This window comes from Chiloscyllium plagiosum, unplaced genomic scaffold, assembly GCF_037043375.1.
Source record: "Chiloscyllium plagiosum isolate Xiang-an unplaced genomic scaffold, Cpla_swu_hap1 HiC_scaffold_7, whole genome shotgun sequence".
Taxonomy (NCBI): domain Eukaryota; kingdom Metazoa; phylum Chordata; class Chondrichthyes; order Orectolobiformes; family Hemiscylliidae; genus Chiloscyllium; species Chiloscyllium plagiosum.
Genome location: NW_028270145.1, coordinates 93,994,907 through 94,021,014, shown reverse-complemented (window position 1 = coordinate 94,021,014; position 26,108 = coordinate 93,994,907). Strand labels below are relative to the sequence as shown.

General features: G+C 39.1%; 1 protein-coding gene across 1 annotated transcript; it reads left to right on the top strand.

Moving 5' to 3' along the window:
- Nucleotides 1-22: 22 nt before the first annotated feature.
- rnd3b (Rho family GTPase 3b) lies at nucleotides 23-16,438 on the top strand. The gene is made up of 5 exons (XM_043694146.2): nucleotides 23-362; nucleotides 663-750; nucleotides 8,706-8,815; nucleotides 13,925-14,059; nucleotides 15,217-16,438. Exons 1-5 carry the CDS (start codon nucleotides 219-221, stop codon nucleotides 15,466-15,468), a joined length of 729 nt encoding a protein of 242 aa, XP_043550081.1. The 5' UTR covers nucleotides 23-218; the 3' UTR covers nucleotides 15,469-16,438.
- Nucleotides 16,439-26,108: the final 9,670 nt, after the last annotated feature.

Here is a 26,108-nt window from a genome sequence, read left to right as displayed (position 1 = left end):
ACGAACTCAAAGCTGCAGCAGTTGTGGTTGGTGCTTTCAGTGTAGTGGAGGAGGGCAGATAGGTAGATATAAGCCGCAAGGCTCCTCCGCTTTCCGTCCAGAGAAAGTCAGCAGCGCTCCTACCATCACCTTCTACTTTTAATCGGCTGTTTGTCGCCAGCGTTTTGCAAGCCGGCGAAATTTGTGTATTTTTTAACCCTCACTCCAAATCCACGTCAATGAAGGAAAGAAGGCCAAGTCAAAAGCTTGCTAAAAACGCAATGGATAATCAAACCGTGAAATGTAAAATAGTTGTGGTGGGAGATAGTCAATGTGGAAAAACCGCTCTGCTGCACGTTTTTGCGAAGGATTGTTTCCCGGAGGTATGTTGCTGTGTTTGACTGAGTGCCTGTGTGAAATGATTTACGCTCCTTTTGAGTTACGGTTTCTCCAAGAATCCGACGCGTTTTTAATTTTGTCATTTTTAACGAATTTTTAACATATATCCCCTAATCAACTTTACGGCTGGGATTCGTTTTACTCGATTTAATAACTTTTCTGTTCTTCACAACGAATGTTACACGTGCGATTGTTTTAAATACTTGCTCGTTTTGCTTCTTGCGTTCTTCTTTCGCCATCCGTTTTCAAAATGTTTTAGTGTGTTTTACTTTCTTTGTGCCCAGAGCTATGTGCCCACTGTCTTCGAGAATTACACAGCCAGCTTTGAAATTGAAACACAAAGGATAGAGTTGAGTCTCTGGGATACTTCAGGTAAGGAACATCTGAGATCCAGGAACTGTAGTGTGAACCCAGACCAGCGTGTTAAAACACCTTCCAGAGACTTCAGCCGCGATTCTTTCATCGAGCCGTAACCGGTTCAGTAACCTGTCCATTCACCGTCAAGGGAGCCAGTGGTGTTTTATTCCCGGTCTAATGGGAAAGTAGATTTTTATTTTTGAACAACTTGGGGCTGATTTTAGTACGTGGTGGGGTTTATGCAGCTAAGACACTGATAGTTTAATCGAATTCTCTCGGCGTTCCAGGTGTAAAGGCAGGTTGGTCTAACAATGCTTTCTAATGATGAGGATCTTAAAAATAGGTGGCCCGCCGAGAGACGGGAGTGTTCCTCCTGCCTGGCGCGCTGCTGCAGTTGTCTGGCTTTCCATTCAAAAGCATTGAGATCGGGGAATGTGCATTCCTTTCGGTTTTCTGGTTTAATCGAGAAGCATTTAGAGGCACAGCGGGAGGGGAGGGCTAAATTGGGAAGATGCCAGTTTCTTACTCCCCTGGAGGTTTCTTTTTTTCAGAAACGTGGAACGTTTGTAATAAAAATAAAAGCCGCATTCTTGGAATATAAAGAGATGGATTTATCTATGCAAGAATTTAATTTCACCTCAAGTCACGGAAAACATCAATCCACCGCAGCCCCGTTCACGCTCTCGTTATTTACAGATTATACTGATGGTAAAATCCACCCCCCCCCCCCCCCCCCCCCGCCCAAGTGGGCGTATTTCGTGCAACGATTATGTTGCAGTTTCGAAGAATTCGGGAAGCGATCATGGTGCGATGGTCCCAAATTCTTCTTCCAGAATTTGCGGGCATTCAAGTGTTGTTCTGTAAGGGCGCATCAAAGCGCTGAGGCGAATTGAACACAAGGGAGTTTGATTGCTTACAGACTCCTGTGTCCATTTAACTATTCTTTAAATGGTTTTCATCTCCGTGATCCAACAGCGCTGGAATGTTTCCTTTCCAGACTGGTATGTCAGGAATTGTGTTGACGAGCCATCAAGAACTGCTCGCATCTCAAATCCAAGTAAGCGGCTGAGAGACAATGTCGCCCCCTGTAAAGATCAGTCGCTATTTGTATTCTCTCTCCACAATGTCGCTCTACATAGAAGGGAGGTGTTTAATGACTCCACAATTTACACAATCCTTCATCTTTGCTATCCTAAAGTCAAAACCCGAATTGTGTGCAATATGATTTGTTAATTTGGACAGGAATGAAATTCCTCCTAATCATATTTCTTAATTCTGCCACTGTATGAAACCCAACATAATGAAACTCATTATGCAATACCTGATTCCTTTTGGGCAAAGTGATCTTAATTTTGAAATTATGCCTATCATTAGGTTCTGATATCAAAATTCATGCAGTAGGTTTACATCCTATTAGCCTAAATTATATAATAATTTTTTAAAAACACAAAGTCAGTTTTAATGTTTATCTGATTAGCTAGCTGTACACCTGTTTCCTCTAGGTTAGGTGCCTTAACAACTAACAATGTGGAGAGTAGTCAGAGGATTTGGTTTCAAAAATGTTTTGAGGCACCCTGGACTGGGCACTCAGGTTTTATTGTAATAAAATATGAAATTTAATGTGTGCTTAGATTATTCTTCTCTGTTGGAAAAAAAAACTTACTAAAATAGAAAGGAAAAACAGAAATTGCTGGAAAAGCTCAGCAGGTCTGGGAGCATCTGTGGAGAGAGAGAGATTCTGAGGATGGATCACTCAACCTGAAATGTTAATGCTGATTTCTCTCTACACATGCTGAATTTTTCCAGTAATTTCTGTTTCTTTTTCTGATTTACAGCATCTGCAGTTCATTTGGTTTTTACTTTTTAAAATAGGGCAGATATTAAGTGTCTTAATATACCTGCCTAAAGCTGATTTTAAAAAATATATAGTTCTGAAGGTGATACTTTTCTTCAAGAACTGGGAATATCAATGACTTGGATATGCTTCCCACTGCATGTGATAATCTGAGTGTTCCAGATAATACTTGGCTCATTTCTCCTGCTCCACAGCATTGACCATCATGGGCCAGTTAATTTCCTGCCCCTCTTAGGAAATTTAATGACCCAGCACAGTTACGTAGTTTAAAACACATTAAACATCTCCTACTGAAACAAAGCAAAAACTTTCAAACAACTTATGAAACCACGGATGATGATTATTGTTGGGGCCCTTGCTTTCTAATACTAAAGTGATAGCTTTACTCGGCAGTCAGAACTCCCCAAGACAACAAGATTTCTACATTTGTCATTCCCTAATTCAAAGGAGCACTGACATTGGGTTCTGCGATGTATCATTGAAGTCTGAGATCCAGCAGTGATCAGGAAGGTGGTCTGTCCTTTGTTAAATGGGCTCATTTGTGTAAATACACACATTATAATTCATGGTTTGAGAATAAACCACTCAAAACACTGCATTAAAGCTTGTAATTAAATTGTATTTGTTTAGAAATTGTACAACCTCATGACAATGAACATATATCAGTTTCTGGGGGGGCTTTAGAAATGATGTTTAATGTGGTATGTGAATTGACTCTGATTTCTAATGTGGTTGTGCAAAAAATGACAATAAATAATTCCATTACAAGATTCTTGAGCTGCTAAAATGACTAACTTGTTATTTATTGCAGATATAGTGCTACAATTTATAATATTAGATGACAGTTTTATTCTTGGAAATTAGGATACAACTATAGATTTGCTAACAATATTTGTTCAGAAGTATACATTTTTCATGCTGGAAAATTGCAGAAAAAATCTCAATGTTCGTGCCTAAAATTTTGTGAACATGAATCATGCAGAATAAGTTATTGAGATGATTTTGCAAAACTCAAATGTAATCCAGCAACTCTAATTGTTGTCCTTTTTGGCTATGAATATAATGTTTTTGGAAACCATTCCAGAGTAACTTTGGCCGGATGGTCAAAATATGTAATGAGCTAGGCATAGCATTTTTGAAACTGATCCTCTGGCGAGATTTTGGAATTTATGTATAAACTCTTGGACTCTATGCAGTTCATAGAGTATGAAGAGCATACATTTTACTGGCAGCAGCTAATTATTTTTGGAACAGAGGTTCAAACTTTTTTTGCATGTAGAAATAAACCTTTAAATTGCAGACAGATGCAGTTGTTTGATCACTTATCTTGTCTCACTGTCCAAATCAATATTCTCTTATCCACTATTCTGGCAGCAAGATCTTTAAAAAGCATGAGCCGTATCCTATCTTGAAATAGTGTGACTGCTGTGTGGATGGTGGGGTGTGCTGAAGATTCTTTGATCTTCAGTACTTTGAAGTAATTAGCCAGTGTGTACATGATAAGACATTAGAATGTCAACTGCTTAAATTAGTAGTTTTGAATGGTTGTAAATGGATCACTCTTAAATGGTGTGTATAATGCCTTGATGGTTGTAAGGTAGCTTGGAAGCCCTCTTACCTGATGATTTTTATAGCTGCGTTATCATGTTAATCACTATTGGTTCTGAATTTTCTACTGTAATATTTTAGTGCTTTGCAAGTACGACGTGGAACAGGAACAGATGTTCACACGTTTGCCGCACCCAAACCGCAGCTCCAGTACTAGTTGTATTTCATCCAAATCAGATCAAATTATTTCATCTTGGAAGGTTTGCACACTAGTTACACTTAGTTGATGACTGAACACAATTTGATAAGCGGCCTCTTGCAACATTGTTTTGCTCTAAAAATTGAGGAACTCTTATACAATGTGTTAGTATGAATTTAATATGTTGCAGCTGAAGTGTAAGCCTGAAGAAAAGTTAAGAAAAAAGTTCATTTGTATTCTGGCAGAAAATGTGGTATGCCCCTATTTCAGTGCGGCTGTTGCTGATCTATTGATAACACAATTTGTGTGGGTTGCTAAAACTATACCTTAATGCATTGTGCACCCATGCCCTATGCTGCTCCTCCCCCCACTCTCTCTCTTTTCTCTTCCCCCCCCCCCCTCCCCCCCAACTCACTCTCACATTGATTGATTTATTGTGGTATAGTTGGTTCAACTTCAAATTATCAGTTCTAAAGTTTTATATTATTTTTCTTCAACTCATTGCATATTGCTTAGCCATTTGTAGACATAATTCCCAGCTTGTAGTTTGAATTAAGTCTTTAAAATTTGTCCTTGTGTCTTCACATGGAAGTGGGAGGAGATTTTTTGAACTATTTTCACTGAAGTTCCAGGTGAGAACCTGAAGCTTCCAATTCTGATACATCACATTAGAGAGCTCAACTGCTACACTGTAGTTGCATATTATGTTTACACAAGAGTTCCCTAAATCTAAATTCTTTTGATCATCAGTGATGAATTTTTCACCTCCACCCCAATTCCCAGTTTAGTTTTAAGAACTACATAAGCATTATTCAGTTCCTTCAGACCTGTAATTTGATTGAATTCTACAAAGCAGACTTCTTACTTGCGTAAATAAGTTGTTTTTCATTGATTTGAACTTCAGAAGTGCCCCATTATCGGGCTACAAGAGTTTTGCTTGAAGCTTCAAGATAACAAAAGAGATTGTAAAGTATTAGTGCAATCCGGTGTTACTTGGACTCTTGAGTGCCTATTTTATTTTCTTGCTAAAGGCATTTACAGCAGCCATGTGAATCTGTGTTAAATGCTATTCTCAGGTGATTAGTAGGAAAGATCAGGCAATATTTTCATTGTATCATTTAATTTCACAGGGGAACTTCTGTGAAGCATTGAAGTAAATTGGCTTTTGCTTCACTGGGGAAATTCTAATTGGGCCACATAACCAGCTGGAAGGATTGCATTAATTACTAAAGGAAAAAAAATGACTTGTGAAGCATATTTAAACACTGAACTAGACAGGATAATGCACAAATAATGAAAAATGAGATCTCTTGGTGGATTCTTTTTTATTTTTAAAAGAATGAGGTTTTTTTAAAGAAATGTTAATGTCATTTAAAATTAGTTGATTGACACCTGAGTGCTTCCACAGATCATCACCATATCAGGACTGTGTACTAATCAAAACTAATATCTTTTAGTGTCTGTTTAGGAGCTCCAATTGAAAATGGGTAAGAATTATGACGTGTGAGAAACTAGTGAAATTCCTTTCTGGACATTGAACTAGATTTACAGATGGGATGTTTCAGTTCAGCAGCCCATACCTCTGATTTGAGCTGTCAACTTCACTTGTGTTGGAGATTCTCATGGTCTTTAACCACTTAATTCCTAGTGGTTGACGTTCTATCTACGGAATGCGCTTATCTTTTTCAACTGCTCAAACTGCAGCACACCGTACAATAGAAGCTCAAATCTGATTATCATCTCTGTAGTCTTTAAGGAATTAATGAGACTGAACTTTAAAATATATTGAACCATTTGTTTATTTCAGATCCTCAGTTCGATGTGATTGGACATTAAATCTAAATTATGATGCAAGGAGCAAGGGTATTGACAAGAAACAAATGGGATATGTGGGGGGGCTAATTCCCACAACGTAAATCAGTCAGGCAGTCCAATCAATGTTAATAACATGATTCCCATTTTAAGCCCATTACGTTCCGGTGATCCTTTATGCTGGTCTCTTGTTAATCTTGCAGAGCTTGACTTCAGTGATTTTTAACCTTTTCATCCTTTGCCCATACCCTGTGTTACAATAGATATTGAAAGAACTGCGTGTAGTATTACCAATGTCCTTGTTTATCAGAAATTCACTTTACTGACAGAAAGATAAAATACCTTCAGCCATGTCATGAAATTCAGCCTTGGACATAAAAGTATTTATGGGCGGCACGGTGGCACAGGTGGTTAGCACTGCTGCCTCACAGCGCCAGAGACCCGGGTTCAATTCCTGCCTCAGGTGACTGTGTGGAGTTTGCACGTTCTCCCCATGTCTGCGTGGGTTTCCTCCGGGTGCTCCGGTTTCCTCCCACAGTCCAAAAGATGTGCAGGTCAGGTGAATTGGCCATGCTAAATTGCCTGTAGTGTTTGGTAAGAAGGGGTAAATGTAGGGGTATGGGTGGGTTGCGCTTCGGCGGGTCGGTGTGGACTTGTTGGCCCGAAGGGCCTGTTTCCATACTGTAAGTAATCTAATCTAATCTATTCCAGCACAGCATTTTCACAAATTGCCCAAAATTCAGAGCTGTAACCTTATTTAATGGAAATAAAGCTAGAATCAAACTTCCAAACTCCATTGTCATGTAAAGAAGTAAATATCTGATCTAATGCATGAACAGAAATAGCCATGTTGGATTAGAGAAAAACTAATTGAGTGTTGAGGGTTGTTGATATGTTTATTGTTGATAAAGAACTGGGATGCTGGAAATCAGGAAAGAAAAAACAGAAATTGCTGGGAAAGCTCAGCAGGTCTGGCAGCATCTGAGAAGAGAAATTAGAGTTAATGTTCTGAACAAGGGTTACTGGACTCAAAACGTTAACTGATTTCTCTTCACAAATTCTGCCAGACCTGCTGAGCTTTTCCAGCAATTTGTTTATTAAGGATAGTAAGTTTGACCATCTTAATCAATTTTAAGGACCATGTGGAACAAGTGTGCATCTCCTGCTGTAAGATGACAACTTTGATACTTGCCTTAATATAGCATGCAAAGCAATTGAAGTCTTTTTAATTGCTGAAATACCCCATCTGTATAACGATGCTGGTGCAAAAAGTAGGTTGTAAAGGGTTTTCAGCAAAGTTGAGTCCCCTGTACCTAATTTTAATCAAGTTACTCATGCTGCCAAGGTTTACAGTACAATCCTCTTCACTTGTAAATCTTGATGTAATGAGGAATTTGTGGCAAACTACAATTACAATGGCCTTCTGTGCAAAAATAATCTATTGTGTGCTACAGTGATTCTAGTTTGCACAGTATCTGAAGCAAGAGAAAACTGTCTTTGTATTATGTCTTGTGTGCGCAGATGGTGAGAGCAGTTATGGAGTGGAATGGGTTGAGAGAATGTGATTTACTTGCTAGACAGCTCTTAACTTTCAGCCAAAATTGGATGAAAATATCGGTGGTAATGTTCTTGCCACTGAACCTCAATCCATTCCATTAGAGATTTCAATGTACAGTCTTGGCTGACATTTCAGTGCAGTGTTGGCACTGTCAGAAGTGAACGAAGCCATGCTATTGGCAGGCAGTCACATTTGTGCAACACCCTTTGAATGTAGAAAGGTGTCCAAGAGGTGAGTGACAGTACCACCAGTTGTCCATAGCCTGGTCTAACTAAATTAGTTATCATCTCTGCCTGTATCAAAAATAGGTTGCAAACTCAAGAGGTATTCCTGGACAGTGTGATTGAGATTTCTGACATCAGCAAAAAATGCTGCATTTCAGAGAATTGCAATGATCAAGAGGCAGGGAATAAGTACAACTGAAGTTGGGCAGCAGCAGGACCCAGTAATTTGTGCTCTACTGTGGAAGAGTTTTGGTTAATTTCAAGGAGTAGGCAACCCTAATTTATATTTCAAAAATATTCAATTTCAAAAAATTTCATTTTTGAAGTAAGAGGCCTTTGGAAGTTTGTAAAGATGTGAAAGGTGCTATGTAAATACAAGTACTTCTTGCTATACTGTAGAATCAATAATGCATGTAGTAACACTTATCTTCAAGTAGTGTGAATTTGAAGGACTGTTTTCAGCATCAATAGTACATTTGAAAATGTGCAGATTTAAAGATTCAGAAGGCTCTCATTTCCAATGTTCTTTACGTCTGTCTTGCCAGACTTGATTCAAATTGCATTCTTCACCTGAGCTGTCTTAGTTTTAAGTTATTGTGCCTACAGTGAATTGCTTGGGGCATTTTATATTTGTAAATGTATGTTAGAGATATTGAGCTGAAGAATGCAAATGATGTGCATGAGACTTTTTTTTGTGATGTGATATTGTTGTAATATTGTGTTTTGCAAAAAGATTACTGTACAACTGACATTTTGGATTTGTTTTGTATTCAGGATCTCCCTACTACGATAATGTCCGGCCGCTTTCCTATCCCGATTCTGATGCTGTTTTGATTTGTTTTGATATAAGTCGGCCAGAGACACTTGACAGTGTACTTAAGAAGGTATGTGCACCACCAGCTGTCTTAATACATAATTGAATTGAGATTCACAACACAAATACATTGACAGAAAAGGATATCGTTTTATTCAATAATGTAGTTGTCATAACCCACAGAGGAACCAATTTCACACTCCTTGACACCTTGTTTACCAAGCGGAGTTGTATCCCAGCATAGAACAGCTCACCCTCGCTTAAGAATCTTGAGTTAGCCATCTTGCCTTCTCCTTATTTTTTGATTAGCAAGTTAGTCATGGAGACATGCCTCTTTCTATCCTACTGTTCTTGAATATTATACTGACAGGTTGGAACAGTTTCTGAAAAGCTATTGAGAATATATAGTACTATGTCTTTTATATGACATTGTAGCAAATGTGTCCAGTGAAGAAAGTTCTCTCTCGGTAATTTCCACACTGATCCTCTGGCTTGCGGTTTCCAGTGATGTCACACATTTGGGTGTGGATGCCACTCCCTGGAAATGAGTTGACTTCAATGGAACGTGATGATCTAATTGGACTAAAACTTTCAAGTTTGCCTTCAAGCTTGCAATTAATGGTTTGGAGGCACAAAATATTGGAATCAAAGCATTAGATTCTGAAGGAAGGTGAATGTATTGTAAGATTGAGAGCAGACTAAAATTGATCCAAGCAAAAACCAATGGATTTGAAGTCTGCTGCTTCCAATAACCTGAATGAAATTTGAAAGAGGGACTGAGTGATAACATGCAGTGTCACTCTGAATGCAACAACCTTGTGTTCAGGTTCTAAAGGTAAGAAGGCAGCTGTGTCTCTGTTAATAAACATTAGACTAACAGCTTTGTGTACATTTGCTTTGAATTCTGACTGCTGGAGGGGCTCCCAATTGTTTACAGCCTTGGACTTTGCCTCATTGCAGCCCGAAATCAGTGGCTGAGTCACTGGGAAGATTTCATGTACATGAGCAAAGCAGTGAACTCGTTACTGAGTAATCTTCAGTATTTGTGTGAAGGCAAATTATGTCAAGGAAATATTTAATAGTCGCATCCTAAATGGTATCCAGCATTAGAACAGGGGAGTAGTTGACTTAAATTTAAGAGTTGTTAAAGCAGTGTCAAACTGTAAATTTTTACTGCATAACATTTCATCTTGAATGCTATAATTGGATGTTGATAAGAAATTTCTAAAGCTAAAGCCATTGGAGTGAAGGTAGGGGGAACATTGAGAATTAGAGGCCAAAAAAAGTCATGTTGCAATGTTTGTTCTGCTGTCTTAAAAAAATATTGGCTGGTGACCTACCTTTCCATGGAACAGTTTGTTCTGCACCATGTTCTCAAATTGTTGATGTTATTACATTTCTTAACTGTTCTCTATTGGAACGGTTCTAAATAGAATTCAAAATGTTACATTTTTTACGGGGTGACCTGCAGCTTCCACTCCTACTTTGTCCATCTGTGACAGAACATAGAACGTTACAGCGCAGTACAGGCCCTTCGACCCTCATCATGCCGACCTGCAAAATTAATCTGATGCCCATCTAACCTACACTGTTCCATTATTATCCATGTGTATGTCCAATGCCCATGTAAATGTCCTTAACGTTGGAAAATTTACTACTGTTGCAGGCAGGCTGTTCTACACCCCTATTACTCTGAGTAAAGAAACTACAATAGACAATAGGTGCAGGAATAGGCCATTCTGCCCTTCAAACCTGCACCACCATTCAATATGATCATGGCTGATCATCCTTAATCAGTATCCTGTTCCTGCCTTCTCTCCATAACCCTTGATTCTACTATCCTTGAGAGCTCTATCCAACTCTTAAATGAATCTAGAGACTGGGCCTCCACTGCCCTCTGGGGCAGAGCATTCCACACAGCCACCACTCTCTGGGTGAAGAAGTTTCTCCTCATCTCTGTCCTAAATGGTCTACCCTGTATTTTTAAGCCGTGGTTTGCCCCTCACCCATCAGCGGAAACATGTTTCCTGCCTTCAGAGTATTCAATCCTTTAATAATCTTATGTCTCAATCAGATCCCCTCTGTCTTCTAAACTCAAGGGTATACAAGCCCAGTCGCTCCACATTTCCCAGTCTTTCCGCACAAGGTAGTCCCGCCATTCCAGGAATTGACCTCGTGAACCTACGCTGCACTCCCTCAATAGCCAGAATGTCTTTCCTCAAATTTGGAGACCAGAACTGCACACACTACTCAAGGTGTGGTCTCACCAGGGCCCTGTACAGCTGCAGAAGAACCTCTTTGCTTCTATACTCAATCCCTCTTGTAATGAAGGCCAGCATACTACCGCTAATATCTGGCCTATGTTTATTATCCCTCAGTTTAAAGCTATGTCTCCTCGTGTTAGCCTTCATCCAAGGAAAGATGCTTTCAACTGTCCACCCTATCGAACCCTCTGACTATCTTATGTGTCTCAATTAAGTCACCGCTCAACCTTCTCTCCAATGAAAATAGCCTTAGCTCCCTCCGCCTTTCCTTGTAAGACCTCCCTTCCGGACCAGGCAACCTCTTAGCAAATCTCCTCTGATCCCTTTCCAAAGCTTCAATATCCTTCCTATAATGCAGTGACCAGAACTGCATGCAATACTCACGGTGCAGCCTTACCAATGTCTTGTACAGCTGAAGCAAGACCTTGTGGCTCCGCAACTCAATCTCCCTAAACGCCAACACACCATATGCCTCCTTAACAACCCTGTCAACCTGGATGGAAACTTTCAAGGATTTATGCACCTGGACACAGATCTTTGTTCATGCAATGCGTTGCCAGCTGTGGTGGTGGAAGCATAGTCCTTGCGGACATTTAAGCGAGTGCTGGACATGCACATGGATAGTGAGTTGAGGGGTGCGTAGGTTAAGTTACTATATTTTACATTAGGATTAAATCTCGGCACAACATAGTTGGCCAAAGGGCCTGTTCTGTGCTGTACCTTTCTATGTTCTATCTCCACTGCCAAGAATTTTACCATTAACCCAGTACTCTGCATTCCTGTTACTACTGAAGTGAAGTACCTCACACCTTTCCGCATTAAACTCTATTTGCCACTTCTCAGCCCAACTTTGCATCTTATCTATTTCCCTCTGTGACCCACAACATTCTTCGGCACTATCCACAACTATGTCTACCCTTAGTGTCATCCACAAATTTACTATCCCATCCTTCTACGCCCACATCCAGATCATTTATAAAAGTGACAAACAGCAGTGGCCCCAAAACAATCCTTGTGGCACATCACTGGGAACTGAGCTCCAGGGTGAACATTTCCCATCAACCACCACCCTCTGGCTAGCTGAAAGAAGACAATGTCAGATCCAATTTCTGGTCATGATATTCTTTTACCTATCCAAATGACACAAAACTTTCTCTTTTGTTCTAATTCCTCATGATCTGTCCCCATTTCCTTCATACACAAAATCTTGATGTGAATTTGGTAACTTTATTTCACCAGCACAATTTCATTTCACGTAGTCATATGTTCTGTTTTTTAAATTGATATTTGCAGGCAACTCGCAGCACAACTAGGATCATTAATACATTAAATCGTGTGAGCCAGATGAGGGATTGAGCTTAGTTCCTGCTACATTGCCTTAACTTATCCAGCTATCACTTAATCTTACTATCTTTGGTAATGCAATGCAAGTGTATCCATCATTAGAGCTACAACTAGTGCATTTAGGATTCATACAACGCTGATTTTGTTTAAAATTTGTTTCTGTTGTTCAGTTGCCTTGGAGAAGTCACTTGCTCAATGGCTTAGAATGCAATGTATCCACAGGAGTTAACACTGAATTCAAATTGTCAAAACTCACTTGTAGAATATGGAGTTCTGATCTTATGGGGGCCATTTTATTAATACTAATAATAGTTTCATTTTTTGCACTTATTCCTTCCTCTTTCAAAGTCACTGTCACAGACTGAACCAAACTTTGCAACATAAATGTTCTATTTGACCCTGGACAGAGTTCTGAGCCCTATATCCTCTCCACCACATACCCTGTACCTTCATCTCATCCACCCCAGTTCAGTTTCTGCTGAAACCCACATCTGTACTTTTGTTGCCACCAGATTCAACTATTTTGATGTTTTCCCAATTTCTACTCATCTGTGTTTAAACCTGAATGCAGACAAAAATCTTTTCCCTGTATCTGTGTCTCACTCCTTGGTCATTCCCCACAGCCCACAAATTTGCATTGATGAATGGATGTCAGTGCTTTGCTTTTTGAAATTTTTGTTGAACACAATCCATGGTCATGTCCCTTTCTTCAATTGTAATAGCCTTGAACTTCACATCAACATTTCTAGTCCTCTCCACCAACCCACAAATTACACTACTTGTGACCTGTGCTGCTCCCATTGCCTTTATTTCACCAGAAAATATCTGCACTCTTCTTGGGTTTAGGTTTCCAAGTTCCCTCCATTAGCTTCTTTTTCTGTCTTGTTAAGAAGCTCCTTTTTAACATCTTTGATCAAGCTTTTAGTCACCTAATACTTCCTTGGGTTTTATATCCATTTTTGGATCTCTTGGTCAACTCTTATGGCATTCCTTTCAAAATTTTCCTAATTTGAAGACCCATTATTCAAATACACATTATTGATTGAAACAAATACATAGTTTTGAATTGGGCACTTTATGGAGTACATTTCACGAGCAGTAACAACAACAAAAGTATGATAGATTGTGACTTGTATGACGATTATTCTTTAATTTGCAAGCAGCTCGCAAGCAATGAACTTTTGAGATATTTATCCAGCTGTGCATTGTACACATTTTGTGGTAAACAATTCAATGCAAATTGACCTCTAACTTGACCACAAGGCCCTTCTTGGTACTCAGGCCCATAGTGTAGCCCTGTCTGTGTTTGAGTGATATTGCAATGATGAGCTTTTGTGCTTTGTTCATAATCACTGAGCCAAACTATTGATATCATCTGCAATTAACTACTCTTTTATGCACTTGGCGAGTATTATTCAAAGTGTTAACATTCCACCTCTTGCCTTCACTTGTTAAATAATGATGAATAGTTCTTTGTTTAGTGTTTCCCTGAAATGCATGCTGCAACCTCAAACAGTGACTTTGAAAAGAACTGGACTTTAATTTCGTTGTCCTGCTTCCTGTCTTTTCAGTGGAAAGGTGAGATCCAAGAGTTCTGCCCAAACACAAAAACCTTGTTAGTTGGCTGCAAATCTGATCTGCGGACAGACCTGACAACATTAGTGGAACTGTCCAGTCACCGACAAAATCCTGTGTCCTATGATCAGGTAAGTTTCAATTTTTCAAGATTTTAATGAAAGCCATTGTGCTGATACGAAATGGTGTGTTCCTCTTTTTTTTAAAACTTGCGCTTGAGAGCATGGTGATCCCAGAATCTTTAATGCATTTAATTAACAAAGTTGTACCTATTTTAATTAATGTGCTTTGGTCCTGGTGTAGTTAGCAGCGCTGATGCTACTATCAATCCCAAAGCAAGTCATAGTATTGTAAGTAAATTGAAGTGCGTCAGTTGTCTACCATTCCAGTTCTAGCCCTGCTACCTGCCAAAGTTCCACATGATACTGAGGCAATGATTATGTAAACACTACCTATCAATGGCTGTGCAGCTGTCATTTTTTTATTTTGTCCCTTTGTGTGGTTTGTGATAATGGCAAAATGCACATGTAATGTGATAAAGGGGGAGAGCTACATCACCATAAATAAGATCCAGTGCCAAATAAATAAACCTTTTTCTGACAAAGTTATACCATAGGCATTCTGTGAATTGACCAGCAGTAACTTTTCTGCATACTAGTCAGCTTGAAATCTCAAAATTCTCGCAACAGACTATTTGTAATGTTTAAAGTTTTAAATCACACACTGATTGGGTTCAGTATTGTCCTTGTTATATGAAGGGCTGATTTATGAATGAAGAATATCAAACAGCACCATTAGTTATAACACACAATTATTTTGCAATGTGAAGGCTCATGGGAATGATGCATGATGCCACATTGTTGTCCATTGGCAGTTTTAGAATTTATATGTTGTGCAGATATTTAAATATGAACACATTTCATTAAATTTGAATGTTAACTTACAACACTACAGCAAGGTCATGACCATAGTAACCGCATTTTCCTGGCTCCCATGTTAGCTGGTATTGCTAATTGTGTTCTCTTTTCATACTATGTCCCTATCCTTGAAATCAGCTGCTATCGCCCCTCCCCTCAAAAATAGACCACTGACTTTGTCGTCACAAATAATTATCCCATCTAAAATCTGCGTCAGCAAATTGACTCTATGCTATATTTTTCTATTGAGAAGGTTGATTGCCAACTGGCTATATTGATTATTCAAGATTCCACTATGATTGTAATTTTAAATGCAATGATGTCCAAAGTACTGCTTGAGAACATTATTAAATCACAATCTGTCTTTTCAGGGTACAAACATGGCCAAGCAGATTGGAGCAGCGACATATATAGAATGCTCTTCATTGTCGTCCGAGAACAGCGTAAGGGACATTTTTCATGTGGCAACGCTAGCTTGCGTAAACAAGCCAAACAAAAACGTCAAACGTAACCAATCAAAACGAGCCACAAAAAGGATTTCACATGTCCCCAGCAGACCAGAACTATCCACAGTGTCCCCAGATTTGCGAAAGGACAAGGCTCGAAGTTGCACTGTGATGTGAGGATGGTGAGGTTGGGAGAGCAGATGGACACAGTCAGACGAAATTATAATGATGTGGAATGAAAGGCTTTTTTGACAGAAAAGGAAAGGACCACATGCAGTGCACAGCATCATTTACATACCAATGTGTCTCAAATAGCCTTTTGAAAAGATATCCTCCACCTTTTTATGAGTGGGACCCCGGGGTTCACCAAGTGGAATGATCTGAAAGAAAGATGGATGTAGATGCTGTCATCGGAATTTGAGAGAGTGATAATCTTTTGAATCCCTGGAAGTCATAGAGAGATGCTAAGTCAAAAGACTTGAGAGGGCCACATACCAGAAATAGTCACAAGAGCTTGTTGGGTGGGGGAGATGAGAAAGAAAAAACACAGCAAGTAAAATAACAATTTTATACTTCATTCTTTCAAGGATGCTGTATTGATAATGACTTGTGGTGGGGGCAATATTGTCCTAAATTGAACATATAATGGGCGCTTAGTTGCACTTTGTCCATCATCACAGCAAAAAGTAAGGTCACTCCATGGAACACCACTGAACAATTGGTTTCCTCACTAAACAGTGCTTTGATTGGTGCATCATGATGCTTTAGGGTGGTATATAATGGCTGGCAAAAGCTTCTCTGTATTAGGTATTGTAAACTTAAATTATAAAATGTTTTCAAACTGTAGACGTCTTACAATTTCTTTTGAATGTTGAAACTTGTAAGTCCATTCAAATGTTTTTGGCAGTATTTATTGAAGTATAGTATTTTTTTTCCTTGGAAAATGTAATCCAGTATTGATGTAAATTATTGCAATAATTCTTTGTTTTAAAAACCACCAGTTAGAATTATTCAAGCTGTTTATAATGAGCAGACTCTTCTTTACCTGATCACTAAACTGTATTTTTAATCTGAGCTTATTATAGCTTATGATTTATTACAAAGAATACTTATTTCTTTGCCAAATAAAAAAAAAACTCTGATCACAGTTTTGTTTAATAATTTTTCATCTGCGCGTATAATATGTTGCTGATGGAGGCCGGGATGTTGGATACCTTCAAGGTAGAGATTGATAAATTCTTGATCTCGCAAGCAATTAAGGGCTATGGGGAGAGTGCGGGTAAGTGGAATTGAAACGCCCACCAGCCATGATTGAATGGCAGAGTGGACTTGATGGGCTGAATTGCCTTGCTTCCACTCCTGTCTTATGGAAGCAAAAATAGGTTGAAATTAAGCAGGTCTTACCATAAGGAGACAATAGACAAAATTAGATTACTTAGTGTTGAAACAGGCTCTTCAGCCCAACAAGTCCACACCAATGAGTAACCCACCCAGACCCATTCCCCTACACCTAACACTATGGGCATTTAGCATGGCCAATTCACCTAGCCTGCACATTTTTTGTTTTGGACTGTGGGAGGAAACCAGAGCAGTCATGGGGAGAATGTGCAAACTCCACACAAACAGTTGCCTGAGGTAGGAATTGAACCCAAGTCTCTGGCGCTGTGAGGCAGCAATGCTAACCACTGTGCCACCATGCTGCGCCACAAGTTGCATCTGTTCTTGTGATAGCAGAACAATGATTACTTCGAGTTTGAATAATCATGTTTAAAGTTTATGAAGGTCTTTGCTAAAGAAAATAAGGACAGGTTGGTTCCAGAGCCAGGAAGTTCGATAACTAGGGAACAACTATATATGATCATTCACAAAGGAAGCAAAAGTGTAATGAATGTTTTTTTTTGTCAGGGCAATTGGATATATTGAAGTGTAAACAATTCCAGAACTATGTGAAGACATCAGTGAATGAGACAAATCTGTTTAGATTTTAAAAAGCCAGCTCTGGATTATTGTGATTGTAGACTTCAAGCTCATTTTGTCCCAGTCTGCCAAAATACTAACTCCTAGTCTCTTCCTTAGTGCCTGGGGGGGGGGGGGGGGGGAGGGAGAAAAAATATCAGACAATTAGATGAGCGGGCTCAGTGGAAGAGCTCTGACTGCAGCATTCCCTCAGTTGTTCACTAAAGTGACAAGTCCAGCTCCTCCTGCACTGAAGAAAGATTCATATCTGCATGTTTCAAAATTCTGGATCTACATGCTGCTCCCTTCCCAAATGTATGTACTCAACACTCCCTAGCCAACACCGCTACATCTCGCAGAAAACAGAGACCAGTTAAAATACCCTACACAGCCCCTCTGTTCGCTTTTGCTCTCATGATCTGTCATCGATGCTGTGATGAGTGTTTTCTTAGTGGGGTACTTGTACCTGATGAGATGATACTTGTTTCCTCCTGTACCATCAAAATTAGACTTACTGAAAGATTCAACAGACTTTTAATACAATGCCTGTTATTTATGTAGGTTACAACCATAAGTAACGTCTGGAATAATACTGAGCAATTTAGATACAAAGTGGAGCAGATTTCTTCTAAGTTGTCATAGTGCAAGTGGCCCCAGTATAAATGACTGAGAACCTTTAGACCATGAGGTCACATGCCTTGATCCTGTGATATGAGTGTGTCTTTTCAAGGTGTATTGCATGATAATTGACAGTTAACAACACAATCCCTCTGATCCCAATAGAAAGAAAGTCTTAAATTTATATAACCCCTTTCACAACCTTAGAGTATCTCAAACTGCTTTACAGCCAATGAAATATGTTTTAAGGTGCAGTCGCATAGCTGTTCATCATTGTGTACACCAAGTATCAATGTGACACCGATGAGTAATTGTCTTTTGTGGTGTTGCCCTAAAGATAAATATTTGCATAGACATCAAATATAACTAACTTCCTCTTTGAGAGTGTGACATGATCTCATATGTCTACCTCACAGAATGGACAGGGCGTTCTTCGCTTTACTTTTGCATCTGAATAACAATACCACCAAAAGTGCTGCACTTCCTCAGTTCTGCACTGAAGTGTTAGCATAGATTTTGCTGCTCTCTGCAATGGGATTGGTCACATTTTAGTAAGTAGCAGGTGCCCTCTTAAAAACAGAGACACCCAATTATGTCATCAATGTGTGACTCATCTTGACCCTCATGAACATCTTCATTGGGAGAGGAATTGAACGTCATAAAAGGATGCTTCAGTTTTACAAGACATTCGTGAGACAACATCTGAAATGCTGTGTGTACATTTGGTCTCCTCATTTAAGGAAGAATGTATATATTTTGAAGGTGGTTCAGAGAAGATTTTCTAGCTTGATACTTGGGATGATTGGATTGTTGTAGAAGAACAAATTGAACATAGAATCCCCGCAGTGTGGAAGCAAACCATTCAACCCATCAACTCCACACCAACCTTCTGAAGACCATCCCACCCCATCATTGTAACCCTGCATTTGCCATGGCTAATCCACTTACACACTATGGGAAATTTGGCAGAGCAAATCCATCTAATCTACACATCTTTGAACAGTAGGAGAAAACGCACACCAACAGAGGGAGAATGTGCAAACGCTGCACATACAGTCACCCGAGGGTGTTTTTGAACTCAAGTCCCTGGCACTGTGAGGTAGCAGTGCTAACCACTGAGTCACCATGGCACCAATTATGCATCTTATTTTCACTGGACTTGAGAGAAATGAGGAGTAAACTATTTGCAGTGTTTAAGATCCAAATAATTTTGACAATGTGATATCTTGTTTTGTAGATGAGCGCAGGCCTAGGGGCCCACGGTTGTAAAATTTGGAGTCACCCATTTATGACTGAGTCGATCAGAAATTATTTTCTGGAAATCCTATGATTTTGGAACTCTCCCTCAAAAGGCACTGGAGGCTGGATCATGGAATACTTCTAAGGAAGAGGTGGATAGGCAATGGAATGAAAGGTTACTGGGAATAGATGGAAATATGGAATTTGAAACAAAAACAGATCAGTCATTACATTGAATGGTGGAGGACATTAAAGATCCATTTCTACTCCTAATTTGTACGTTCATAAATCTGTGTGAGGGAGCAAACCCAATGATTTGAGGATGAGAGTCAGATCATAAGAGTTCTGGAAGGTAATTTTCTTTAATTGTATTTGTTTTCCAATGAGTCAGAAGGTGCTTTGACCTACATGGTGTCAAGCTTTTTAAGTGTTGTTAGAATTGTACCCATCCAGGCAAGTGAGGAATATTCCATTACACACCTGATGTGTGCCTTGTAGATGGTAGCCAGGCTTTGGGTAGTTAGCCTCAGTATTCCCAGCTTCTGACCTGTTCTTGTAGCCACTGTATTTATTTGAGAAGTCCAGTTTGGTTTTTCATTAACTGCAGTGGTTAGATTGTCTGCTTTTGGAGATAATCTTAGCCTGGCATTTGTGTGGCATGAATGTTACTGCTTTTCAGCCCAAGCCTGGATATTGTCCAAATCTTGTTGCATTTGAATATGGATTGCTTCAGTATCTGAGAAGTCATGAATGGTATTGAGTATTGTGTGACCATCAGTGAACATCCCCACTTCTGACCCCAAGATGGAAAGAGGTAATTGATGGAGCAGCAGATGATGGTTGAGCCTACAGCATTACCCTGTGGAATTCCTGCAGAGATGTCCTGGAGCTAAGAAAACTGACCTCCAACAACCGCAACGATCATCCTATGTGCCAAGTATGATTCCAACCCCTCAATTCCCATGGATGCCAGTTTTGTTCAGGCTCCTTGATGAGACACTAAGTCAATTGTGGCCTTGATGTTAAAGGTTATCACTCCCACCTTGTCTCATCTCTGAACCAAAGGCTGTATTGAGATCAGCAGCTGGGTGGCCCTGGCGGAACCCTCACCAGTGGGCAGGTTATTGCTGAGCAGGAACAGCTTGGTACTGTCATCACTTTAGTGATGATTGAGAGTGCCGGGGTGAATTTGCCCTGCTTTTTGTATACATGTCATACCTAGGAAATTTTCCACATTGTCAGGTACATGGCAGTGTTGTAGCTGTATTGGAATACTTGACTTGGGATGCAGCAAGTTCTGGAGCACAAGTCTTCTGTCCTATTACTGGATGCAGGCAAACATGGTTGCAGATGTAAATTAAGTGAATATTTGGAGAGGGAGAGAAAAAGAACCACAGAACATTACATCCAAAGATGTGAAGAGAATTTAAATCCATGCACTTGTAACACTTCAATGAGGAAACATAGACGAAAAAACAGACTGGACTGTGATCTTGAAAACAAAAGATATCAAAGGGCTGAGAACCCCTGTTTAGCAGCATGCCATCCAGCCTGGTGGCTCAGTGGTTAGCGCCAGGGATATGGGTTCAATTCCAGCTCAAGTGACTGTCTGTGTGGAGTTTGTACATTCTCCCCATATCTCCAAGGGTTTCCTCCCACAATGCAAAGATGTGCAGATTAGGTGAATTGACTATGCTAAATGGCCTGTTTTCACATTGTAGGGGTTCTAACCCTTCCAGATGATATTCCAAACTGCAGGCACATTTTCTGTTTTCCCTTTGAAGAATCCACAAGGACGAATGTTAAAAAAAAACAATTTCAGCACAACTGGAGTATTTTAGTTGGACTGAGTGGTCTAAGGTACCAATGTGTCCCAGATTAAGTTGGAGATAGGATGCTGTGAAGATCACAGTCAACAGGCTAGTCACCCTTGGGTTGCAGATAAAAGGATTCTCTTACTCTGAGTTCTCGAAGTCAGCTAGCTACAAAGCCATCCAAAAGGCAAAAGGACCTCAAAAGGACTGTCTCTAACTCTGAATGATGGGAATCAGTCACAGTCAGAAGAAAGCAGATCAACAAAATTTCAACCAACCTGTAAAACAAAGAATCTCAAATCGACTATACAACTATCAAGGTCTATGCTAACAAGAGTCTCCATTGCAATGATCACAATCTTTAACTTTTTTAAATTCAGAAGCCGAGCCATATATTTTTAAAACGTTTTTAAAATTAAATTGCTTACGTTTCAAGTATAAATTAATTTGCATCTGGCAGAAAGGGATCCATACTGGATCCAAATGGGTGTGACAAAATATAGACTCTCAATAATGCATACTTTGATCAGAGCATATTAATTATGATGAAATTCTTTTTACTTCCTCCACCCCAGTCCAACACTGGCATCTCCAAATTATGATGGAGAAGGTAGAGTTAGTGAAGTCAGCATTCTATAATCAAATGGATGTCAGGTAGACGATAAAACTGAATGATTAAAAGAAGTTTCAGGATATACAGAAGTTTATTCAGCCAGGTTTACAATTGGACATCAGAGAGACAAATAGACTGAATTGAGTTGATTGTAGAAGAAAGCAACTAGAAATGGGTTAAGCTGCAAAGATCTGCTCAGCAAACACAGTTGAAATGCGTTCTTCCTAGAACGGGGATGCTTTCTTGCATTTTGGCTTGAGCTAATTTGCAGTAAAATAAAAAAGTTGGATTAAGACTTTTATATTACAAATGAATTATCAGGGGAGCAGTTCACGGATGATATAAAGCTTTGTGTGGGTTTTAAAAACGTATGAATGCAAGAATTTGTGCTGCTATGCGGGGAATGAGTCTACATCTGTCAGTATACAGTTAAGGTAGATAAATATAGTGTTATACACATGGGCAAAGTCAAGGACAAGAATCTGTCGGGTTGTAAGTTGGAGGCTGTTGAGTAGCAGAAGTACCCTCGTGTTATATTAGAATATAAGGATTTTTAAAGATTCCTTGTCATTCTGGGAGACAATAGAAGCTATGACGTACTGCCATGATAATTAAATACTAAATAAAAAACATACAGTACTATTCTAAAGTACTGTATAAAATATTTATCTGCCTTAAAAAACTGTGTTCAAATGTAGTTCTCATCGCATAAGGGGTGGGGGAAGGGAAATGCTGGTAAAAGGTCAGAAGACAGTGGCTGGATTGATAGCAAGCTTAAAGGAGCTCAATTATTGTAATTAAATTGGAAAGAGGGGGATTTTTACTTGAGGAAAATATAAACTTCAAGACAAATGAATGATATTTTATAAAATGCTGAAAGGATTACATTTGGCCCAAATAGGTTCGTTGAATTAGCTAGATTAGGGAGGATTTGATTAAAATGTATTACACAAAAATAATTAGTTTAGACAGATGTGGAAGATCTTTCTTTCAGGAAATTATTGACTTATGGGCAGAATATTTACTGCTTCAGTAAGTTTGGGGATATGTAAGTTTAAAGGGATGTGTCTTCTTGATCTCCTGATTTTTGCTTATTCAAGGTTAGAGATGAGTTTCCCAAACAACTTGTTTTCTGAAATGATTGAAGGGTTTCATTTTTTTAAACTTTCTCCAGCATGGATGGTTAATTATGATGAAAAGAGATGCAGTGGATCAGATGCCTTCCTTTATTGTCGTGTTCGGATAAACCGAAGTGTAAAATTCGTCTTCTGGACCATTTTGTTCACACTTCTCGCAATAATTTTAAATCGATACCAACCAACACCACCACCATACCCCATCCGGTGTTCCCATGCCTGCTCTCCCAGCTTGAGAAATTTACCACATCAAAATTCCTTGTGATGTTAAATTAAAGTTCACTGAACCTACCCTGTTTTCTCATCTACAATGGAAATAGTCCCAGTGTCTAAATTCTATCATACCCTCTGGGTCCCATCACAATCCTTACCCGTCAAGTCGATGCTACAAATTAGCTGGCTACACCTAAAACCTAATGCTGGCCATACTGCTCTTAACTGTGGACATATGTATGTCTTATATAAATGCATCATAACATTGTATGTTTCAATATACAGTGTACTGTATATGAGAAATATTGAAGCCATGGAGACCAAGCACAGAGAAGCAATGCAGCATCTAGAGAGTGCCAAGGAATTGTTTAAAAGGGAAAGCTTAAAAGAACTGGAACTCATTTTACTTAACAGAAGTATGCATCACTTTATTAGTGGGTAAGAAACTTATGTTTATTTCTGGGTAACCAATCAACAACTGACTACATTTTGCAGCAATCAAGAATGAAAATTATCCTTAGTAAGTGTGCTGTTACAGAAGTACAATTTATTGTATAACTTATAAGAAAACAGGCATTTTTAGGAAATCTGATATATATTTGCATAATGTCCACTAGTTAAATCGAAGATGAAATCAATCAACCATTTAAATCCAGTCCCATTGAGTTCAAATTCAAAAACAAGGTCAAATTCTCAAATTGGAATCTTAACTCACAATCAAGACCTCTGGATCAATTGTAACTTGACCACTACACCACTGCGTCCATGTGTTCTTGTGAAAGCCACAAATAAAGGACTGCTTTCTCATGAAGGAGGGAGAAAGAGAGAGAAAGATGACAAATGGTATTTTAACCTGAGGGTTACTGTGCCTCAGGCAAAGAGGCAGGTTTGAGAATGAGAGTCCTTAACGGTAACCTCAGCCAGTGGAGGAAGTGAGTCCACACTTTTGGCACCACTCTGCATCACAACTTGCCAATTGAGTTAACCGATACACCCTCCCTCCCCACCTGCCTACTCCAATAAAGCCAATTGACACTGATTTAATGAGTACTGGCATTTCTGGGAAAACTAGAATGTATTGTCCACCATGATTGGCTCTCTAAAGATAAGAGTGAGCCAACTTCTTGAACTGCTGGAGTCTATGTGGTACAAATGTATCCATGATGTATCCATGATGCCATTAAGGAGATTGAGGGCATTATTCCACTGGCATATAAGGAACACCATTACACTTTCATGTGAGGATGGTGTGTGAATCAGAGGGAATACAGAGTGACGGTCTTTCCACGAACTCACTCTCTTGTCCTTCTTCTTAGTAATACAGTCAGTTCTCTGTAACGTGATGGTTGCACTCTTGTGCGACCCTGCATTATAGAAAAATCATGCTTTAGAAACAGCGCTTAAAGAGTTGGTGATGTAATCATGTTACAGCCAACACATGTTTTAAAAGTTCATGTTGTAGAAACAGCCTCCCCAAATCTTCAATCGCATTATAACGAATTCGCATTGATGAAACACACTTCATAATAGAACAACCTGTAGTCATAGTTTTTGGCTGTGATGCTGAGCAAGCCTAGGTGAATTGATGAAGTACACCTTGTAAAAGATACATATTGCTGCCACTATTGGTGGTGGTGTAAATAAATATTGAAGATGGTGGATGGGCTGTACATTCTGGATGGTGTTGACATTCTTGAAGACCATACAAACAACATTCATGCAGAAAGTGCACAGCATTCTATCACAATCCATGTGTTTTATAGATGGTACAAAGACTTCGGATGGTATTTCATTAGGTGCAAAATACCCAGTCTCTGATCTGCTCTTTTAAGTATAGTATTTATGTGGCTTATCTCGTCAATGGTGACCCCTAGAATATTTATGGTAGTATGTTTAATGCTGATTATAGGTGGTGATATGACTCTCTTTTCTTTTAGATGGTCAGTGTTTGCCACTTGTGTAGAGTGAACATTCCTTGCTATTTGTTGACCCAAGCCTAGTTATTGCCAGATCTTGTTTTAATATCTGTGGTGTTGTAAATGAAGCTGAACATTGTGCAAACATCAGCAAACATCCCACCTCTGACATTGTACTGCATTTTCTGATGCAATCTTATGCAGCTTTCCCATGTATAAGTAGGATGCCAGCCAGGAAAGAGTTGGGTGCCAGGGGAGGATGCCACATGGATAGGGGATAGGGTGACAGCTCAATAAGGTGACAGGCAGTGGAGTGGCAGGTAAATAGGATTCCAGCCAGTTAGTGGACAGGGTGCCAGAGTGCAAAGTAGCAAGGTAACTGAAGTAGTGTTTATGGTGGGTTAGGGTGGGTCAAGGTGGTCTCGTTGCGAGAGTGTGAGAAATCAGTTTGAGTTAGCTATATATTTAATTGTCTCATTTTTCTTGAGTAGGTATTTTAATTATTTTCATTGGATATATCCAAAATCTCCAATTTCAGGCATGGCGGAATTGCGATCTTCTATCATCAATCCTGACTCCGTAATTAATGAAGAGTCAGTTTTAATGAAGTCTGAGGTTTAAAGTTCAGCAGCAGGGATAAAGAAACAACTCTTTTGATATTTTCAACAGACTGGCTGCATTCTTAAAATCATTTCAAGTGAAAAAAATTTGCAGTAACTTCAACAGCAGACGCTACTTGGATGGATCAGAAAATTATATTGCATTTATATTTGGGGAATAAATACATTTTCGATAGGATGCTGACCTGATCAAGTTACAGTAATAAACGAAAATGAGAGCTAAACATAACCTATTATCATTTTCATATTTTACATATTCAAACTATTCACCTACATTTTTAACCGTTCATGGTAACTGGGTGTTGCTGGCTGGGCCAGTATTTATTGCCCATGCTTAGTTGCCCTTGAGAATGGCAGTGAGCTGCAGAACACAGCTATTAGCACAGTGTATAGACAAAACACACATTTCCACACTATCTACTCTTTTGTGAAAATAAATTAAATGCCTTTGGGCTTTATAGTGTGATTTCTTCTGTCTTTAGTTACAATCTTTATGCAGTAAATATTGCTTGGCCTTGAAGGACCAATAGATTAATAAATAAAAAAATTCAATTGTAGGCTCAATAATGTCATTGTAATTATTAGTGGCTGATGTAATTTAAGTTGACTGATTAGGTTCTGGTACACATCTAGCTGGGATGTTAATATGCTAATTATTGTACAATAGTATAAGTTTTTGTACAACTCAAAGT

What these genes read in the sequence shown, in the direction of transcription:
- rnd3b (XM_043694146.2), top strand. Translation starts at nt 219, where the DNA reads ATGAAGGAAAGAAGGCCAAGTCAAAAGCTTGCTAAAAACGCAATGGAT. An exon ending in CGAAGGATTGTTTCCCGGAG is followed by an intron (nt 363 to 662) that starts GTATGTTGCTGT and finishes CTTTGTGCCCAG; the next exon opens with AGCTATGTGCCCACTGTCTT. An exon ending in TTGACAGTGTACTTAAGAAG is followed by an intron (nt 8,816 to 13,924) that starts GTATGTGCACCA and finishes CTGTCTTTTCAG; the next exon opens with TGGAAAGGTGAGATCCAAGA.